General features: G+C 36.3%; 4 protein-coding genes, 1 long non-coding RNA gene and 1 pseudogene across 6 annotated transcripts; 4 read left to right on the top strand and 2 right to left on the bottom strand.

Moving 5' to 3' along the window:
- Nucleotides 812–5,800, top strand: LOC104776664 (chaperonin 60 subunit beta 4, chloroplastic). Of its 2 annotated transcripts, none has more exons than XM_010500763.2 (13): nt 812–2,904; nt 2,983–3,108; nt 3,200–3,337; nt 3,418–3,513; nt 3,605–3,847; nt 3,939–4,173; nt 4,292–4,461; nt 4,623–4,700; nt 4,770–4,841; nt 4,918–5,022; nt 5,126–5,218; nt 5,279–5,371; nt 5,458–5,800. In XM_010500763.2, the coding sequence occupies exons 1-13, from the start codon at nt 2,662–2,664 to the stop codon at nt 5,674–5,676; spliced, it is 1,911 nt and encodes a 636-aa protein (XP_010499065.1). In that variant the 5' UTR covers nt 812–2,661; the 3' UTR covers nt 5,677–5,800. The 2 variants fall into 2 exon arrangements, with proteins under 2 accessions (XP_010499065.1, XP_010499067.1); XM_010500765.2 differs by having other exon boundaries at nt 2,987–3,108.
- On the bottom strand, nt 6,317–7,899 carry LOC104776667 (uncharacterized N-acetyltransferase ycf52). The gene has a single exon (XM_010500768.2). The coding sequence runs from the start codon at nt 6,930–6,932 to the stop codon at nt 6,342–6,344; it is 591 nt and encodes a 196-aa protein (XP_010499070.1). The 5' UTR covers nt 6,933–7,899; the 3' UTR covers nt 6,317–6,341.
- LOC104776666 lies at nt 8,596–10,163 on the bottom strand. Its single transcript, XM_010500767.2, has 2 exons — nt 9,368–10,163; nt 8,596–9,265 (listed from the first exon to the last, which is right to left on the bottom strand). The coding sequence occupies exon 2, from the start codon at nt 9,261–9,263 to the stop codon at nt 8,814–8,816; it is 450 nt and encodes a 149-aa protein (XP_010499069.1). The 5' UTR covers nt 9,264–9,265; nt 9,368–10,163; the 3' UTR covers nt 8,596–8,813.
- Nucleotides 9,982–10,529, top strand: LOC104776665. The gene is made up of 2 exons (XR_002037505.1): nt 9,982–10,073; nt 10,159–10,529. It is a non-coding gene; the product is annotated as an uncharacterized LOC104776665 (long non-coding RNA).
- LOC109130446 lies at nt 11,834–13,116 on the top strand (annotated as a pseudogene).
- LOC104776668 (ASC1-like protein) lies at nt 15,595–17,279 on the top strand. The gene is made up of 6 exons (XM_010500769.1): nt 15,595–15,834; nt 15,946–16,166; nt 16,279–16,434; nt 16,527–16,713; nt 16,811–17,016; nt 17,142–17,279. Exons 1-5 carry the CDS (start codon nt 15,703–15,705, stop codon nt 17,000–17,002), a joined length of 888 nt encoding a protein of 295 aa, XP_010499071.1. The 5' UTR covers nt 15,595–15,702; the 3' UTR covers nt 17,003–17,016; nt 17,142–17,279.

Here is a 19,573-nt window from a genome sequence, read left to right on the forward strand (position 1 = left end):
AAAAAAAAAAAAAAAAAAAAAATCCTTTCTATATACTACGTACGTACTATGTATAAATAAGAAATGTATTAGTATTTGGTTAAGATTCAGGTGCATTATTTTTATTGTTGGATTGCTGATTTTAATGTTGTCCTCTTCAAAATATCAACGTTCTTATCGTCCATTTGTAACTATTTAATTTAACAATCTTAATAAATTTTCTCCATTAATGCGGCGCCTCTCGAACTTTGTCGACCATTCAAAACTAAATCGGTAAAATAAGTACAAATCAAACAGCATACAAGTTTAGTCGACATGATCAATCTTCAAAATTGGCCATATATAATTGTATGTTGGTTTTGGTCTTTGTGTGCCGTTGATCCTTAATACAAGTGGCTAGTACTACTACATACATAGTACATATGATGAACACTACAAAATTATTATTTTAGGAGTTGTATATTATACTAAAGTGATCCATTCTCATCAAGTGTACTTTTAACTAAAAGTCAAGGATCAACAAAACTGATCCATTCTCATCAAGAGATATAGGATTTGTCAATTTTATTCATACCCATAAATATTTTGTAATTGGACTCGGCCCAAAAGTAACATACCTATCCCTACACCTACACGTACAGCCCTTACAATTTTTCTTAAACCATCAACAGTAAAAAACGACATGTAGTTAATTTATTTAAATGACAAAACGACAGAAACAATGTAATTATAACCAAACCATTAAAAATAAAATAAAAAAAAACCCGACCCGATTCTTAACCTAAACCCAAGTTGTTGTCTTCTTATAAAATGCTTACATGAACCCCTAATCCAACGCAGCCGTCAACTACGATATCATTCATCGTTCATCGATTTATTCATTAGGATCGTAGAAGAAAGTTTTTTTTTTTATGTATGGGTTTTTGCTCCACTTCTCTTCTGTTGAAGAAAGGTTGGACCTTTTTTGATTGTTTGTTTATTGCAATAGTAGTAGTTAGTGTAAGCACCGTATAGCCCCATGCATCTTCGAGTTTTTATAGATGCAAGGAACAAATTCGAGAAAAGGGTACTCAATTGGTGCAATATATTGGCGTTTACGTTTCCTTGTTGTTGGGGATGTTCAGTAGTTGAGCTTCTCAGAAGTGCGTATTGGCCAATAAGTAGAGTTTTTTTAGTGCTGTTAGTTTATTTAAAATTCATTACATTGTGTTTGTTGATTGTATTTGGGAGGGAACAGAGCATGATGATGAGAAAATTAGCCTCTGAATTCATAATTCATGTTGATATAATTATTATACAACCTTCAAAGTTCTCTGAATTGCTCTGTTTTCCATTTTTTTTTTTCCATCCGTTTTTGTTTTGTTCACTTGAGTTGTTTGTTGTTTTTCCTGAGAATGATTCAAGTTTGATTAGCACCTAAGAAAATCATAGTCTGTTTTAACAGATATGATGTTTCAGACTACACGAGCATGGTGCTATATGAAGTTTCTTCTACGAGTTTTTATGATGCCATATTTAGCAGTCTGCTTTGATATATGGCTTAGCTTTTGAAGATATATTTGTTTGTTTTTGGTATTTCAACTCTGTATGATGCCAATTGAAATCTCTTGTTCTATACAATCTAATTGAATCCGAAAGTTATATGGTAGTTGAAGTGTCGCGTAAATATGAGCACAATCGAGATGGAAGAGTAGCGCATAAACAAAAAATGCCTTGAATTTGACATTGTATTTAAAGACCCACTGTTTTAGACCCAGAGAATAAAAACGCATGAACAAGAGATGGCCAATGGCTATGTTGATTCTTTGTTGGGGATGTAGTTTAAGATCCTACTGAATTGTAAGAATCGAATTCTGTATTGATTCTCATGTGAAGGGTGCTCTAAAGTCAGTGATTTGTGTCGTGTATTAGTATTAGATTCCAGGAGGATTGGTTTGGAACTGGATCTGTCATGGCTGAGAGGTTTAGTATTAGTATTAGATTCAAAGAGTATTGGTTTGGTTTGGAATTGTATCTGTCATGCCTGAGAGTCGAAGTATGATTTGGTTTTGATACGTGTAGCTATCTTTCTGCAGGATAGATTAGGTTGGAAAAAAACAAGCTTTAGTGCTGTTCACATGATACAGTTTAGCTTTCTGATTAGGTGAAAGTGTTGCAGAATTGGGATAGAGAAGATGGACATAGCATTCTGGATGTAATCAATGGTTATCGATTTGTTGAAATGACGCTGGTTCTGCACAGAAATGAGGTTGCTAGTAGCTGGGGATCACAATTCGTGTCTGAAAATTTAAAGGTAAAAAACTGAAATGAGAAGAAAATTGATCCAAGCTGAATGTTGTAACCGGTGCTTAAGATCTTTGGTTCGGCTGAGTGATACGGAAGAAGAAGAAGAAGAAGATGTGTTTTATTGATCAGATGGTTTGAATGTAATGGACTAGTTTGCAATTCAGATTGAAGTGGTATTTGATACAGACTATATCGTGACTACTGTTATCTATTGGATAGAACATTTATTCAAACCAATATGCTTTGAAACTTTTGCATTTTGCAAGTGAAGCCTACTGATGTACCTTCGTTTACCTGAAAAAATTGTGTGAGTATTGGTTTCGTTCCTCTGTTGGGCTCTAACCAACAAAATTTTGTTGCTACAACTGGCCCAACACCAAATGTATATGAAGAGATATGACATCTTTTTCCCACCTTATAATCTTGTTACTCGCAGAAGCTGATAGTTCTGTTTCTAGTCCTTTGCTCGGTTCAACTGCAATGGCTTCCTCACAAGCTGCACTCTCTGCGTTGCCTCTTGCTGATCGAACTTTCCGCAAAAAACCTTCTTCTTCTTCTTCGAATTTTGTCCTTGGAGCAAGAGCTGCTGCGAAACAAGTTCACTTTAACCGTGATGGCTCTGTCACCAAGAAGCTTCAGGTTTTCTCGTTCTTATCTTATCTCGGAGTCTTGTTTTATATAGAATTTCGTTTTCTTATGGGGAAAATGGTGGTGAAGGCAGGTGCAGATATGGTGGCTAAGCTATTGGGCGTGACATTGGGTCCTAAGGGACGAAACGTGGTGTTGCCGAACAAGTACGGACCTCCCAAGATCGTCAATGACGGTGAAACTGTTCTTAAAGAGGTTTCTCATTTCCTTGTATTTCTTCTGCTTCATCTTCTTGATGAAATGCCAAAACCATGATAGCTTTTTATTTATTTATTGTGTGGTGTAGATTGAATTAGAGGACCCTCTAGAGAATGTTGGAGTGAAACTTGTGAGACAAGCGGGTGCTAAGACTAATGACCTTGCGGGTGATGGTTCCACTACATCTATAATTCTTGCTCATGGCCTTATTACTGAAGGTATTAAGGTATACATAATTCCCATTATGACCAATTGGATCATCCATGACCACTTGTGAACCCATCTCATCTCATACCTTGTCTTTAGGTGGTTTCGGCTGGAATAAATCCTATTCAAGTTGCCCGCGGTATTGAGAAAACCGCAAAAGCTCTTGTTTTAGAGCTCAAGTCAATGTCCAGAGAGGTGAAAGGTCCATCCCTATTAAACCTTGAGAGTACTAATTGAGAATGGAGCTAGCTTTAATAGAGCAAAACCGCGAACCTTGTGTTTGCAGATTGAAGATCATGAGCTTGCTGATGTTGCAGCAGTTAGTGCGGGGAATGACTACGAAGTGGGAAACATGATTTCCAATGCTTTTCAACAAGTAGGGAGGGCTGCTGTAGTAACAATAGAGAAAGGAAGATACCTTGTGAACAATCTTGAGATTGTGGAAGGAATGCAGTTTAATCGTGGTTATTTATCGCAATACTTTGTTACTGATCGAAGGAAGAGGGAAGCTGAATTCCATGATTGCAAGGTCTGAACCAAGACTACTCAGTTTTTTTTGTTCTCTCTGGTTTGCTTGGAATACCAATGGCCAAGAGTATACCTGCATTGTTTTGTTGTAGCTGCTTTTGGTTGATAAGAAAATAACAAATCCAAAAGATATGTTCAAGATATTGGATGCTGCTGTTAAAGAGGAGTTTCCAGTTCTTATAGTTGCCGAAGATATCGAACAAGACGCTCTTGCTCCTGTTATTAGGAACAAACTAAAAGGTAACTTGAAGGTTGCAGCCATTAAAGCTCCTGCCTTTGGAGAGCGCAAGAGTCACTGCTTGGATGATCTTGCAATCTTTACTGGAGGTAGTCAAGCTTCATATTCACACAAGACATAGCGTACACCACTTGTGCTCTGAGTATAATTTTTGCCGCTTGTTACTTAGTGTTAGTACTGAATCACTGGGTTATTCTCTCTGCGTAGCTACCGTGATCAGAGATGAGATGGGACTGAGCTTAGAAAAGGCTGGAAAGGAGGTCTTAGGAACAGCAAAAAGGGTTCTTGTTACTAAGGATTCAACACTGATTGTTACAAATGGAGACACCCAGAAAGCAGTAGACGAAAGGGTTTCTCAGATTAAAAATCTTATCCAGGTCCTTCTATCATCCATGTCTTACTCATTTTGTTAACCAAATGACTTCTTCCAAGGCACTATAACTAGAACCTAAAGTAAATTGAGCTGACGTTAGATGACATTTCTACTCACCATTATGTGGATGCTCCTGTTTTCATATGATCTCTATGTGTAACTCAGAACACCAATGAGAGTTTTCAGAAGAAGATCCTCAATGAAAGAGTAGCCAGATTATCTGGTGGAATTGCAATAATCCAGGTGACTTTGTAAAGCACTGATACCAAAAAAACAATCTGATCGTGTTGAACTAACTTCCAAAGGCCTTAGGTAGGTGCACAGACACAAGTTGAGTTGAAGGATAAACAGCTAAAGGTTGAAGATGCCCTGAATGCAACTAAGGTAACTCCAGTTAAACCATGTGATTCCCATGGTTCAGAAATTGTGAGTCCAAGAAACCTGATCTCTCAGAATTTAGTCAGCAATTGAAGAAGGGATTGTAGTTGGTGGTGGTTGCGCCCTCTTGCGACTGGCTTCAAAAGTGGACAGAATCAAAGACACCCTTGACAACACAGAACAGAAGGTACTTGGTTTTAGTCCATGGAAGTGGAACATCACAATCGAGCTATCAGCATTTCTTAAACATCCCAGAAGATGTGATATATTTCTTGCAACATTATATGCAGATTGGAGCTGAAATATTCAAGAAAGCGTTGAGCTACCCCATAAGACTCATAGCCAAAAATGCAGGCACCAATGGAAATATCGTCATAGAAAAGGTAATCTCAGCTATATAGAACCCAGCCCTAACTTCCAATAACTAACTCTGAAATATGCAGATCTTATCGAACAAAAACACTATGTACGGTTACAATGCTGCAAAGAATCAATATGAAGATCTGATGTTGGCTGGTATAATCGATCCAACTAAGGTAACCACATGACTAAGTATTTCACAGTGTTGACCTCTCTTTGATGTTTGTTTCCGCATCTCATTGTCTGGGAACTTGAAACACAGGTTGTGAGATGTTGCTTGGAACACGCTGCATCAGTGGCTCAAACCTTTCTGACATCGGATTGTGTTGTAGTTGAGATCAAAGAAATCAAACCCAGACCAATTATTAATCCACCATTGCCTACTTCTCCTCCAGCTACCTCCTCCATGTTTCCTGACAGAAAACTGCCAAGATTTCCTCAAATTATGCCAAGAACTCGAAGCCACTTTCCAAGAAAGTAGGAAACAGTCGTAGAAAACTGTCTTTACTTTAGAAAATACTACATAACATGGGAAGTCACATACTCATTTAATGTTATCTCCAAACATTACTCAACGTGTATATATATCTATCTGTGTACGTGTATGTATACACGAGGGTCTCTGAAATTGCGCTAAAGGTCTCTGAAATTGCGCTAAATGTCATTAGCTCTGGTCATCTCATAAACGTGTCAATGCGAGGCTTTCACTTTCTTCATTGAATCATTTGTAACTTTATCCTCTAAACAACGGAAGCTGATAAAACTTCAAGAGAGAAGACGAAGATGATGCTCATAAGCTTGCAGACAGCAATGGATCTGATCGTCGCCGGAATCTCTCTGATGTTCGGATTAGGGTTCTTCGCTCTCATCGCTTCAATCCTCTGCTCCGTCGCCTTCTTCCACCATGCCAAAGCCGCTTCTTCTTGACCATCAAAAGTAATCGCAACTTCCTCAAAAGCAAATCTTTAAACAATTGTTTCAAAGAATCTAACTTTTTTTTGAGTTCTCTGCAGAATCCGTACAGAGAATTGAACGAACTAAGGAAGACGAAGAGCTCAGCTTGTACAACAACAAAGTGCAGTTTAAAAGACGTTGTAATCTGTGAATTTACGAAACTAAAATTTATAAAGTTTCCAACTTTATATTTCATTTCTTGTTTCTCTGTTTGCGTATAAAAACCATTCCTTTGATCCCATCCGGGTCAGAGACGAACCCAAGCGGGCGATAAAACCCGAGAACTCGGGGCTCCGAATACAAAGCAATGTTACAGATCCCTTTTGCTTGCAAATCCTCAATCAACCGCTCCATCACCGCCTTCCCAAGTCCACAGCTTTGAAACGAAGGATCAACCACCACATCCCATATGATCGCATTGAATACTCCGTCACCCGTCGCTCTTGCAAACGCCACAGGCCGTCGCGTTTTCTCGTATTCCACCCATAGTAACGCGTCTGTGTGCTCCAGCGCCACCTGGATCTTTGCCGTGTCCCGTCGTGGGAAACCTACGGCTACAAAGACTGAATTCAGCTGATCTAGGTTCAGTCCTTCCGCGGTACGACGGAGGAGAAAGCCTCTTGACTTGAGATCTTCGTCGCTGATTGAGTAGCTTGGTGGCTTTCGTTGCATTGCAGATGGAAACGCTGCTTGTGATGATTGTGTCACTGCGTTTTGTGGGTATAAGTTGGACCTTAACCGGAGAGAAGCTGGAGGAGTGGAGATTGAACCTCCGAGAAGCATGGTATACACTATTTCTTGTTAAAGTATCGATTTTTTTTGGCTTCGAATTTATGAAACCAGTCAAAAGAGATGAGTTTTTTGGTGCTTTTTCCTTGAATTGGGATAAAGTGTGTGTTTTGTGTGTGGCTGTGGATAGACGGAGAACGTTATTAGCTTTTCTGTTTTTGAGGAAATAAAATAAATTCGGATGTAAATGAGTACGAAGAAACTCGTGGCTGTCAGAGATTATTGTCGTTTGGTAGTTGAGAGTTACAGAGATATTCTTTTGGCGGGTGATAGAGCAGCTTCAAACGGATCCAAAAATGGAGAGAACAAATCTTTGGTTTCAATTTATTTTGTGTTTTTGCTTCGGTGATGCTTCTCATTGTATGATGTCTGAGTTCTTAATAATAATTCTTGTGGTTAGTCAAAGGTTTGATCACTGGGTGATGCAAACAAGCAGTTAATGATTGTTCTTGTGCTGTTTTGTGTTTACCAAGTTTAGAATAGGTCTCTGGCATGTGATCAGCAGAGGATGAGTGATTCTTTTCTTTATGTTTTGCTGCATTCCTTCTTGCTTAGCAAAGACTTTTAGAGCCACAGAGCATTTAAGTTTCTCATGAATGGTATTCATTTCTTGATTTTGGAGCTTCCATTGCTTTGTTTCTCGTATCTATCTGCATATTCAAAGATGGTTTTAAGTGGTAGATTGTACAAGTTCTGATTGATAACTGAGTTTGTCTGTTATTTTGGAAATTGAAACTATCATCTGATAGATATATCATGCTTATTTTATGGTGTTGTCCTCATAATTATAAATTCAAAAGCAACCAAAACTAGAAGTATACAGTGACAGTGGCATAGGGCTAGTCCAAGACCTTGATGCATTACAGCTTCTTCTAACTCCCGAACGTGCACATTTTCATTTCCATTTTTACTGCTTCTTTCTTCAGCTCTGCACCTTATTTTACTACTTATTAGCAGGTTTTTTTTATGTTCTGCTTTTGGTATTCAGCAGTGTCCATCAAAGAGCTGTGCAAACCACGTTCTCTGTATGTTAGAATCCATTAAAGTTCATCTGTTGGAGGACTCTAGGGAAAATGGCTGGACAGCAGAAGCCTTCTATAGGACTAGAAAATCGTTGGTCTTTTTCAAGATTGATGGCGTAGGAGGTAGCCTTATGAGAGGGAGAAACGAAAGCGTAAAGTCTGCTATTTTCTTAACCTTCCAGGTTCGTGATGCCTTGGTCTTTTCCAACAGTTTTTANGACAGGTTTTGAATGATTGCAGTTTGTTGTTTTGTAAAAGATACATGTGAAGCTCTTGAAAGTAGCAGAACTTTTTGTTAGCAAGCAAAGCTCTGCTGTTAGCTACTTGGGCCACATATCATAGAAACAATTGGCAACCTAAGAAACTCCTGTTTTGTCATCAACTGCTTTGTCCTCTACCATGAACGTTTCCTGTTCTCGGAAAAAGATTATTAGCATTTTATCACTAATGTTAGCCTTTCAATGCCAAAGATTGGTCATTAATTGTTTACTGTTGAGGATTAATCAGGAAATGTTGGTTTTTGTTCCAAGACTCGCCTTCTTGAATCTTGATGGCTCCTGTGTTGAACATGCAGATCAGGATTTGCTCTGTTTTGTGTTCGAAGGAAGTCTCTGAAGAACAAGGTACATATGATATAACCGGGCTCCAACGCAGAACCGTGCAAATAACTTATTTGGGACAGCATCTACAAAAAAAAACATACTCCGGCAAAAGAAAACAATGCAACTACCTACACATGGCTTATTTAAGGCAAACAACACGATTGGTGAGAGACCTGAAACATCTCTCTTCATTACAGGATTAAGATTTTTTAGCGAACCCCCAATTTTTCTTCTCTTATTCGCCATGAGTTTTATTTGGTTTTGCTCACCTTGCCTCTACTCTGGACACGACTAGCTGCGCTTGTTCTTGGTCTAGCTTTGAGGTCTGATTTTTCTCCTTCGTTGCTGAATGTTTTCTCTGTGTGTTGGTGTTTTTGAAGGTAAACTTGTTTAGAACCGTTCTTCCTAGCTGCATGTTTGTTGATGTTCATCGGAAACTGTTTGCTAGGCCCCGAAGATGCATCAGAAGCCATGGAATCATCACTCTCTTCATTACCTCCATCATCACTACTATCACCATCATCGTTCTCATAACCATCATGATCAGCCTCTTTGACCTGTGTATCATCATCATCATCGACAACAACAGATGAATGGTCATTTCCATGGAAGGCGTCTTCTATGTACATAGTCCACCCTGACTCACAACTGCTGTATTCCTCCTCCTCCTCAGAGCCACCATGGTTCCTCGGAGACTCCATGGCTTTGAAAGCAAAGCAAAGAAGAAAGCAAACCCAAGGTTTCAGGATTAGCACACACACACACACACCAAAAAAGATCACTTGCTTTTTTTCTAGATACGTACCTTATGTGTTTCAATCCGCCTCACCAATTTACTCTCTGATATAGGCACTGTGTCTCTGTCTCTCATTTGCTTTGCTCTTCCATCATCAATAAATATAATTTTTTTTTGTTGGTATTTTTTGAAGTATCAAGAAAAGCCGGAGCCTATAGGAAGCCTCATATAATTGAAGAGAAGGAGTAAGTTTCACCACATGGCAACCCTAGCACCATAGTTTTCACTCAATTGAAGCACTACCAGACAAAGCTCATTGCAGATATATATGAAGGGAAGGAAGGTTAGTGCCTTCTTCATTATAAAGTACACTCTCTCATATAGAATTAAAAGCCTATGCTCTTCTTTTTCAACACAGAAATTAATATATTTATATGACTAAAACCTTTCTTTAAACAAATATATTGGTTCCCTAACAAACCGTAATCTAGTCTTAGAGTCCGGACACATCAGTATCCACATAACAAGCATCATCCTTCTGAGCTCTGTCATTAGTTATGTGTAACCAAAGCTCATAGGTTGTATGACTTGTCCTTTCTGTGCTCTTCTTAATTGATAATAATCATATGGTTCTCTCTCTCTCTCTTCTCTCTCTCTTCTCTCTATGTATTCACTGGCTATATCTTAAATAGAAAAGATCAGCTTTTGAGGTGGAAATCAGAAGAGACCCACCTCAACAAACAAGAAGGAATAAAAGAAGCATTTACTTAATTAGGTTAAGAGCTGTTCCTCTTTCTTATTCCTTTAATACTCTTCATCCTCCTCCAATCCTCACTCACTTGTCTTTAAAATGGTTGCAGCCTTTGCTTCCCTCTCTGTGTATTGAAAAGGTAATACCCAACTGGATTTTCTTTGTCATTTTTGTTTTAAAAGATAAGGACAAAACAAAAAGAAGTAAAACAACTGTCACAAACCCAAAAATAAAATATAAAGACAGGATTTTACAATTACAAGAATAAGTTGTCTTCATTGCGTTTCCTGTTTCTCTGGCGTCACCTTAAAATGTTCACTTTCAATGGAGGAGGGCCTCTTGGTGACAGCTTGCAAATCAAAGTGCATGTGTGAGAGAGCTCCATATTACAAAAAGGGTTGTTTTGTTCTGACTTTTGACTCTTCTCTTTGAGTAATGTAAACATATATATTTATTTAGCTTTGACCTTTACCTTGAAGACTTGCTTGAGTCTCATAAGTAAAATAAAAACATATCTAAATGTGGGTCTCATGAATTTGGAGAGATGTGTGTTAGAAATTTTGTACAAATCGTTAATGGCTAAAAACTTTGGAGTTGGACTCGTTGGGTTTACGCTTGTGTGTCTCTTTCTATCAACTGCCCTACGTGTGTGTGACTTGTGGAATGTCATTGTACGTCACTATTAGTGCCACCGATTCATTTATTTTTGTTGTTTAATTTGATAAGTCACAAATTCGAAAAGCATCATCAGACAATGGCTTGACCAAAATGATAGTTTTGGTTGGCAAGTCGGTGAGACGAAAGGATGGAACTTCATAACAAATGAACTAAAAGTTTCACGGTTTACTGATATTCATTTTGTTGTGTGTATGTGACTATCTCACCACTCGGTTCATTCCACTAGATTTGACTGTCCAACTTTTTCCTAATAATTATGGTTTGTAAAAGTTAAAATACTAGAACTTGATTAGGAAATGAACCTTAAACTTTATCGTGTCAATTTCTTAAGATCTGACAGGTTAAAGACAGCTCCTAGTGCTATGTTAAAAAGCGTAATTAGATTGGCCCTCTTTGACGTCATAAGTTATACCAAACATGGTGGGTTTAATGCAAAAACAACTAAGAAGAGATTTGATGGTAGAAAGGAGAAGTTGTGGGCGGCTCTCTCTTCCCCTGACGAAATCATAGTTTGTAAATTTGTTAGTAATAATCACAATCCGACATTCTTTGTTTACGTATTTGTACTCTCTCTCACAGGCCACAGCTGTACCCATTTACACCAACCAACTCAATCTTTTATTTTCTTCCTTTTAGTTTATTTATTGTTTTTACTTACTAATTAGTCTCGGGACATATATAATAATAATAACAAGCTCCACGTACGCCTCCACCAAATTATCAATATATGTACCAAGAACTGCATCAAGAAGTCAATGTAAAGAAGACATCTTATGATTGAGAGAATTCAAAGCGCGTAGGGCTAACCGGTGCTGGTACGTGATGGTTGGAATTGGAACAGAGTTGGGCCCGGTTTACTCTTCCTTTGTGATATCTTTCAGACTTGAATAAGCGTTAGAAGATGAGATACACAATGTTTTCATTATGGAAGTCATATATATTGAAAGAATTAAAACATCTTATATTGAATAAATTAAAAAGGAAAAGAAAAAGAGTATTCCTTTTTGAATACGGAACCGAATGATATATATATCACACTAAAGACAAAACCCTAATTATCAATACATAGATTCTATTACAGCCTTCACTGAAATAAACTTAGGAGGATGACGAGGATGTGCGATCTTCCACCAGAATTATTAGGGATGATTTTTACCAAGATTCCCATAACATCAGTGAGAGCAATACGATGTACTTGCAAGTTGTGGAAAGGTTTAACTAATGATTGGGTTTTGGGTAAGGGATCGGCTAAGGAGCAGTTTTTGGGATTTGTGACGATGGATTCTAAAGTTTGTTCATTAAGATTTCATCTCTGCCGTGAAAACAACGACAAGGATGACGAAGACTTGCTTGATCTGTCTATAAAGCAGGTAGATCTACTTAATCAAGTCGACATATATAAAATGTATCATTGCGACGGCTTATTGTTATGCGTAGACAAGTCGAGGTCGAGGCTCATGGTGTGGAACCCTTATTTGGGTCAAACAAGGTGGATCACATCCATATCAAATTTCCACAAGCGGGACAAGTATGTTCTAGGATACGACATCAACCATATAACCAGAAAATATTGAGGATTGTGGATAATTACAAATATTATGGAACGAAGCATTATTTGAGATACGAAATCTACGACTTTCGCTCTAGTTTATGGAGGGTTCTAGACGTTACTCCCGACAGGAACATATTGAACCTTGAACGCTGCGTGTCTTTGAAGGGAAATTTTTACTTGGTTGCTCATGAGATCATACTCAGATTTTCTTGGAGACCAAGATATATAATACCTAACTTGTCTAGTCAAATGCCTGATGAAGATACATGGATACAAAATCGCGGAGATTTCTTGCTTTGTTTTGATTTTACAAAAGAAATATTTGGACCGCCTCTGCCTCTTCCGTTTAACTCTAACACCAATGCCAGTGTGGACCTCTCATGTGTTAAAGAAGAGCAGCTCATGGTGCTATATCTGAATTTTTCTGACACATTATTACAAATTTGGATCACCACTACTACGACCGAGCCCAACACTCTTTCTTGGAGCAAGTTTTCGAGAGTGGAAATGACACCATTTGCACTCAAAGCTCTTCGGTTTGGACTTCCAGGAGCGAGCTTCTTCTTTGAGGAGCAAGAGAAATTCGTTGCCGTTTTCTATGTTGACAGGTTTCTTCTACAAACCAAGACCGCTCCGTACTACACAGCTTTTATTATAGGAAAAGATGGATATTTTAAATCTGTGACTTTCGGAGACTCTTCCAAACTCGGGATACCTTGTCGCATATCCGGGGGTATTTCGAATTTGTATTGTCCCCCACTTGTGTGCTCATCTTCTTATCTTCCGAGTTTGATGCAACTCAACCAACCTTGTAAAAGGAAAGAAATAGATGATTAGGTTTGATTATATTTACCCACTATTATTAAGTAAAAGATTTCCGGCTTTTTTCGTGTTTTTTATTTATCCTTTTTTTTTAATCGCTCACTTGTTCGAAACCATGCATGTCTCGTTGTTTCCTTTTAAGGCTTAAAAACGGTGGTGTACATGTCACAAAAATATTTCAATGCATGCGTGATCCCCTCTCACTCATAAATGGTTTCTTATATGATATGATATTTTGGATTTATTGATAGATTTGAATAAGGTTTTTTTAAGTATTTTGAATGACTTGTTAGCTTTTTTATTATTTTAAAAATTGTGATTTCCTGAGATTTTTGTTAAAATCAGAGTGATTTTGTGAGATTTTATGATGAGAAAGGAAAAATTGGATTCAACATTTCTAAAAAAAATTTCTCACGTATAGGAACAACTCAAAAAATGAAACCACTTGTTGTAAGGCCATATATGGTTTCTCCTATACTGGAAGCGTCTTCTTTCTCAAAACCGAATCTCCCTTCTAATCAATTGATCCAAAATCTATTGAATTATCAATCTTGAACTGTGTTTAGAGATAGAAGAACAACAAAGGATGGGTGATGAAAGAGTATTATGTATTATTTCCAATATTTTTATCTGAACATTTGAAAGAAAAAAATCCATCCAAATCACTCTGGTCATGAGATTTTCTTATCCCTATTTTCAACTAAAAAATGTATTTAAAATCACCCATAATCAGTTTTATTAGAATTTTAAAAAGAATCGTTAACTTTTGAATAGCAGTGAATTTTATAGAATTTTTACAAATTGTTGATTGAATAACATATAACTATAGATGATTTTGAATGATTTGATCTAAATGCCAGTTTCAATAACATAGAATTTGTAAAGAGTTTTGTAAATCACTAGTTGAATAACATGTGATTTTAATAAAAATCAAAAATCTTTTTAAATTTCTAATCCAATACACTCCTTAAGGTTGAAACATCACTAGGGAGCTTTGACCGACAAAAACAGGGCCAGCACAACTAAAATTGTTGCCTAAAGCAAAAAATCATTTTGGCCTATCATAAAATACAAAAAAAAAAAATTCTTTAACCAAAATATGCATTACACAACCCCATGAGCAAAGAATATGATGCCCTTAAATTGTCTTATAATTATCTAATGCTTAAAGCCTTTGCTACATGCAATGTTTGTGCACTATACATATCCAAAATGCATGAAGTAGACTTCTATAGATTTTGGGTCTCTCAAGAGAAATGTGATGAAAAAGTTGTTGTTCGTGAGAGGACATCCATGTTAAAGTTAGCAAAGATGAAGATAACAAAGAAGTTCTAAATAGTTTGTTAAACGCCTCTCTAATTGCTTAAGTCACATGTGTTGTTACCTAGTGTTTGTATTGTTTTTGATATTGGTTTGTATTTAATATGATGTTTAGATTCAACTACCAGAAGAGATGCTCTTTCCACGGATAAGAAATTTGTGGAAAATTACAAACCGCATATATGATTTTTTTAAAAAAACGAAGAGCAAGAATAGAAGAGCAAAAGAATTAGAATTACAACAATTAATCGTCATTTATATTAATAGACAGATTGAACGGTCATTTGCAAAGATATTGGAATCGTGATAATTGTTAGGGGTAGGCCCGTAACCTAACAAAAGGCCCAGCCCATAAGAAGACCCAAATAAACCTTCAGGAAGGGAAGGGGTATTTTGGTCTTTGTAATGGACGAACCGACACAGTTCCCTATAAAAGCGAGCGCACGACGTTCGACCAAGAGAGACAGAAAAGAGGAGAGACAAGGCTGTTTACCCGTTAAAGGTTAAAAGCGAAGGATTCGAAGACTCGTCCGTCTAAATCGTTCATTCTAAACTCGTTCATTACTTGCTAACTCGTCTAAGTTGTATTGTATGTCCAACTCTTTTTTCCTAATCATTATTACATATGGTTTTCAAAAGTTAAATGTATATATTTTTTTTCTCTTATCAAAAGGTACTAGGGATGATGGGAAATTAAACTTTTAACTTTCTCGTGTCAATTCTCTTACGATATTGGAAAACATGCCCTATATCGTCAGCCAAAACCATTAATGTCACTAACAAAGTTCCACTTTTGTTAGATGTTGCTAACTAAATCAAATCTAAAACATGGAACCATCGCAGAAGACTGTTTCTAGAATGTTAAGGTTGAGATTAGTAAGAATTACAACTTACTAATGAGTTGCTGCGTTAGACTTAAGACATGTTAAAGACAACTCCTGATCCTTTATATGTTTAGAGCTTAATTAGACTGGCCCTCTATATGCGACGTTATAAAGTCACCAAACTTGGTGGGTGTCGGGTAAACCAATGTTGGTATATTTGGTACGTGATGGTTTGATCAGGGTTTGGCCCGGTTTACTATTCTTTTGTGCTGTTTGACTTGGAGAATCACTACGTAATAGCATTCTTTATTTTTTCAAACAAAAGTAAAGTCAAGTAGAGATACTCTCTTTTAATTTTCTACCCAGTTTAGAGGGTTGACTCCGATGAACAAGAAGTGATAAACAGAATAATGCTACCTACGCCAAACATGTAGTTCTTCTGAAGGATCTTGACTAGATGGATCTGAAACTCTTGAATCGGGATTGGGATCAAGAATCTTACCCAGCTTCTTCTGATTTCTTGCTCCTCATCTTCTTTGCTCCCTTCTTCCTTTTTCTTCGCTTAATCCTCGACAGATTCATATTCGAGGTAACCGTTTAGTTTTTGTTTGTTTTCTATCTCTTAGTATTCATAATGACTTGGGAAGCAAGTAATCCTCTTTTGAGAAACCTATCTGAGAGGTTCACAATTTCATCATAGAGAGTCGCTAGACGGCTGGTATGTCCTAGAGAAGAATGCGCTGATTCAAGCGAGAGAAGAAATAAGATAGCCAAATTCAAAGAATCGGCTTGGAAATGGCTGTGCTCTCTCTCTGTTGAAGCTTTTGCTCTCCACGTCACTTATAAAGAGCCATGGTTTAAAGACACAAGATGCTTCTGGTTAGGGCCAGGAGACCAGATATGGCCTGACCAAAAGATAAAGTTAGAAAACCTTAACTTAATTAATGTGTTACGTGAGAGCCAAAGACTGTTAAGTTTGCCGCAAGCCCTAGTTTCTTCTTTCTTCTGAGTTTACTACCGGGTTTTTTCGCAGGTTGAAAATGAAGGGAATGTATATGTTTGTTGGCGGGTTAAATGTATATGCCTTTTTTGCTTTGTTCTTTTGGGAAACAAGACGATCTGATTTCAAAGTCATGTTAGTTCATCACATTGTAACCTCATCCCTCATCATCTTGTCTTACGTTTTCAGGTACGTACACTCCTATTGTAATTTATCAACGATTTCTGAGTCCACCAGACTCTTAACTTTGATTTCCTCCTTTTATCCTTTTTCTTTACTAGATTTTCTCGTATAGGCTCTGTAATATTGGCTCTCCACGAAATCAGCGACGTGTTTCTAGAGATAGGCAAGATGTGCAAATACAGCGGCGCAGAAGCCATGACTAGCGTCTCGTTTGTCATATTTTTCTTGTCGTGGACCGTTCTGCGACTCATCTATTACCCTTTCTGGATCCTATGGAGCACTAGAGTTAACCCCTAAACTTTCTACATATATATATATTGCAATGTAACTTGATCTAAATGTTGTTTATGGTTGATTTCTACGTATAAATGGACCTATGCAGCTACGAATCAATAAAAGTGAAAATGGATTACTGGGACAAGAAGCATTTGATGGAAACTGGCCAACCCCTTATGGTCTTCTACTATGTCTTCAACACACTTCTTTATTGCTTACAGATTCTTCACATCTACTGGTGGATCTTGATATGTCGTGTGCTCATCAGCCAAATTCGTGCCAAAGGCAATATCGCTAAAGACATTCGTTCCGGTAAGATTTATATATGCATACATATGTAACCGAACAACTTAATTATGATTATATTAATTCTTTGTAACTACATAACACGGAATATTTTGTCTTAGCTAATGTATCAATTATTCTTTAATTTGTAGATTCTGAAGGTGAAGATGATGAACACCAAGATTGATTGTAGACGTCCAATCAAATTTTAGCCTTTGCTTCAAAACTCATTAGATATATATATTGCTTATCCTTTGGGATTAAGAAATTCTGAAGATTGATTGTAAACTCATTAGATTGCTGATCCTTTGCTTAAACCCAACCTATTGGGGTCATAATGTTATCGAGGCCCTATTTTCAGTCTTAAATATGATTCCTAAACAAATATAAGAGAAGTAATATGAATCTAGCAAAAAGAAAGAAAAGATAGAGAATGATACAGATCCATATAACTCATAAAGAAGGAGGAAAAATAACAATCAAACTCCAAACATCGTTAATCCACTTTTTTGTTTGTTTCATAGACGTTTTAACCCTGATTTTAATACACAAATTTAAGTCAACTTAGATTATGTGAGATGAAAAATAACAAAGATTTATAACAGTTTGGAACTAATGTAAATACTGTATGTAATAATGGATCTACTAATTAAGAGAGCTCTAAAGTAGACTTCTAGTGTGACAGAGTTGAGTTGATAGACGTAACAAACCCCATAAAATCTTCAGAACATATTTGTAAACAACGTCCGTGTTATACACAAGCATACTTTTTATACACAACCAAAAAAAACTCTAAAGATTTGTAACAGAGCAGACTCTATGAGTTAGATCAATTATATTATGCTTTATTTTTATGTTTATTAATGATACTTTTACGTAGTCCTTTTTCTTATGAATCTAAGAATATTTATTTATAGATTCATCAAGATAATCTTGAGAGATCCTTTAACAAAAAAGAAGAAGAAGAAGGATAAAGATGAGATTATGGAGCAATATTTTTAGTCTAACTTAATTATGAACGTACCTACACTATAGCTAATTACTAATTAATAAAAATTAGGAATGTAGTACTAACGGCCCCATGAACGGCTCCTCTTCTTTTTCTTGTTTTGATATCATAAATTCGATATCATAATCATTAAGCTTTCTTAAATTAGGGAAATGCCGAAAGGCGAAAAGTGGAGTGTCGTATTAAGTATTTTTATGTGTCTATTCCTTTTCTAAACATATGATTCACTTTATTTTATTTTTTCCAAGTTATGTTTTACTTTAACCTACTTACGTTTCACCTTTTTCTATTACTAATATTTTCAGAGAGTCCACAAGAAACAGATTGCACATTTATGAGGGATTAAATCGAACAAAACCGATGTTTTCTACTCATTAATTAAAACATTAGAGCAAGTGGGGGGAGCCGTATGAAAAATTAAAAAGTGAACCTAGAGCTACTCGACTCGTGAAAGAAAGATTAAAAACTTATTGGGGTCGTGAATGTGAATGTGAATGTGATCGTGAAGAGAGAGAGAGAGGCGAGCATGTGAGTGTTGTTAAGAAGAGTGTACGAAACTAGCTAGCAGCAAGTCAGAGAGAGAGAAGCAAATTGCACACAAACAAACATGTGGATCCTCGTCGTCACATTGTCATCAAATTCACTACTTACTACTCCTTTTACTTCTTTACTTTTTCCTCGTATTTTTGTTCCAATTTAAACTTTTATTTTCTTGATTCTCACACATATGTATACAGAAAAAGTGATCTAGCATTAGATTTGATTAGTATTATGATTTTTCTACAGATTTACATATTATACAGATACAAAATAATTTAATTATACAAATATGTAAAACAACACACTTGAATTTCACAAAAAAAAGAGCAATATCATATATATATATATTTTTAAAAAATAGATATATTCATGTAGTGAAATTTAAGTGTGTAATTGACAATTTGACACTACGTACATAATTGTTGTACAAATCGTTATCTTCCAAACTCTTCAACGGATTGATTAGTTTATAAATATATTTACAATTATATATATTCATGATAATGGTGTAATACTAGTGTTTATATTCTTAACCTTTAAAAAAAATATAAACACGGTAAAATTTATATTTTTGTTGTTGTTGAAAGTGCAATTAAATGGGAAAATAGATATAGAAAAAGGAAAAAAAAAAACAACATGAATTATATAATATCAACAAATTTTAGTTATATTATATAAGTATTAAATTAAGATAAACACTAGAGAAATGTGAATCCATCTTGTGTTGTTAATAAAAAACAAAATATAACGGAAAAATAATTAAAAAGGGAGAAAGAGAATCAAAAAAGTATTAAATTGTCTCTCTCTCTCTCTCTCTCTTTCACATTCATTCTCCCTATAATAAAATATTTTTGGGCTCTGAGAGATCTTTTTCTCGCAGATTCTTCTCTTTTAAGAAATTTGATAGCCTCGAAAAATTAGGCTCTGAAATATAATCTCATCCCCTGATTCTTCTTTTCTTCTGTGGAATTAAATTGAATTGAATTTGGGGTTTTCTATCTTAACTCTGCCATAGTGTTAGGAGAGGAGAGCCAG

The sequence above is a fragment of the Camelina sativa genome, chromosome 3 (genome assembly GCF_000633955.1).
Source record: "Camelina sativa cultivar DH55 chromosome 3, Cs, whole genome shotgun sequence".
NCBI classification, from domain to species: Eukaryota; Viridiplantae; Streptophyta; class Magnoliopsida; order Brassicales; family Brassicaceae; genus Camelina; species Camelina sativa.

What these genes read in the sequence shown, in the direction of transcription:
- LOC104776667 (XM_010500768.2), bottom strand. Translation starts at nt 6,932, where the DNA reads ATGCTTCTCGGAGGTTCAATCTCCACTCCTCCAGCTTCTCTCCGGTTA.
- LOC104776668 (XM_010500769.1), top strand. Translation starts at nt 15,703, where the DNA reads ATGGATCTGAAACTCTTGAATCGGGATTGGGATCAAGAATCTTACCCA. An exon ending in TGGCCTGACCAAAAGATAAA is followed by an intron (nt 16,167 to 16,278) that starts GTTAGAAAACCT and finishes GTTTTTTCGCAG; the next exon opens with GTTGAAAATGAAGGGAATGT. An exon ending in ATCTTGTCTTACGTTTTCAG is followed by an intron (nt 16,435 to 16,526) that starts GTACGTACACTC and finishes TTTCTTTACTAG; the next exon opens with ATTTTCTCGTATAGGCTCTG.
- LOC104776664 (XM_010500763.2), top strand. Translation starts at nt 2,662, where the DNA reads ATGACATCTTTTTCCCACCTTATAATCTTGTTACTCGCAGAAGCTGAT. An exon ending in GTGAAACTGTTCTTAAAGAG is followed by an intron (nt 3,109 to 3,199) that starts GTTTCTCATTTC and finishes TGTGTGGTGTAG; the next exon opens with ATTGAATTAGAGGACCCTCT. An exon ending in AGATTAAAAATCTTATCCAG is followed by an intron (nt 4,462 to 4,622) that starts GTCCTTCTATCA and finishes TGTGTAACTCAG; the next exon opens with AACACCAATGAGAGTTTTCA.
- LOC104776666 (XM_010500767.2), bottom strand. Translation starts at nt 9,263, where the DNA reads ATGGAGTCTCCGAGGAACCATGGTGGCTCTGAGGAGGAGGAGGAATAC.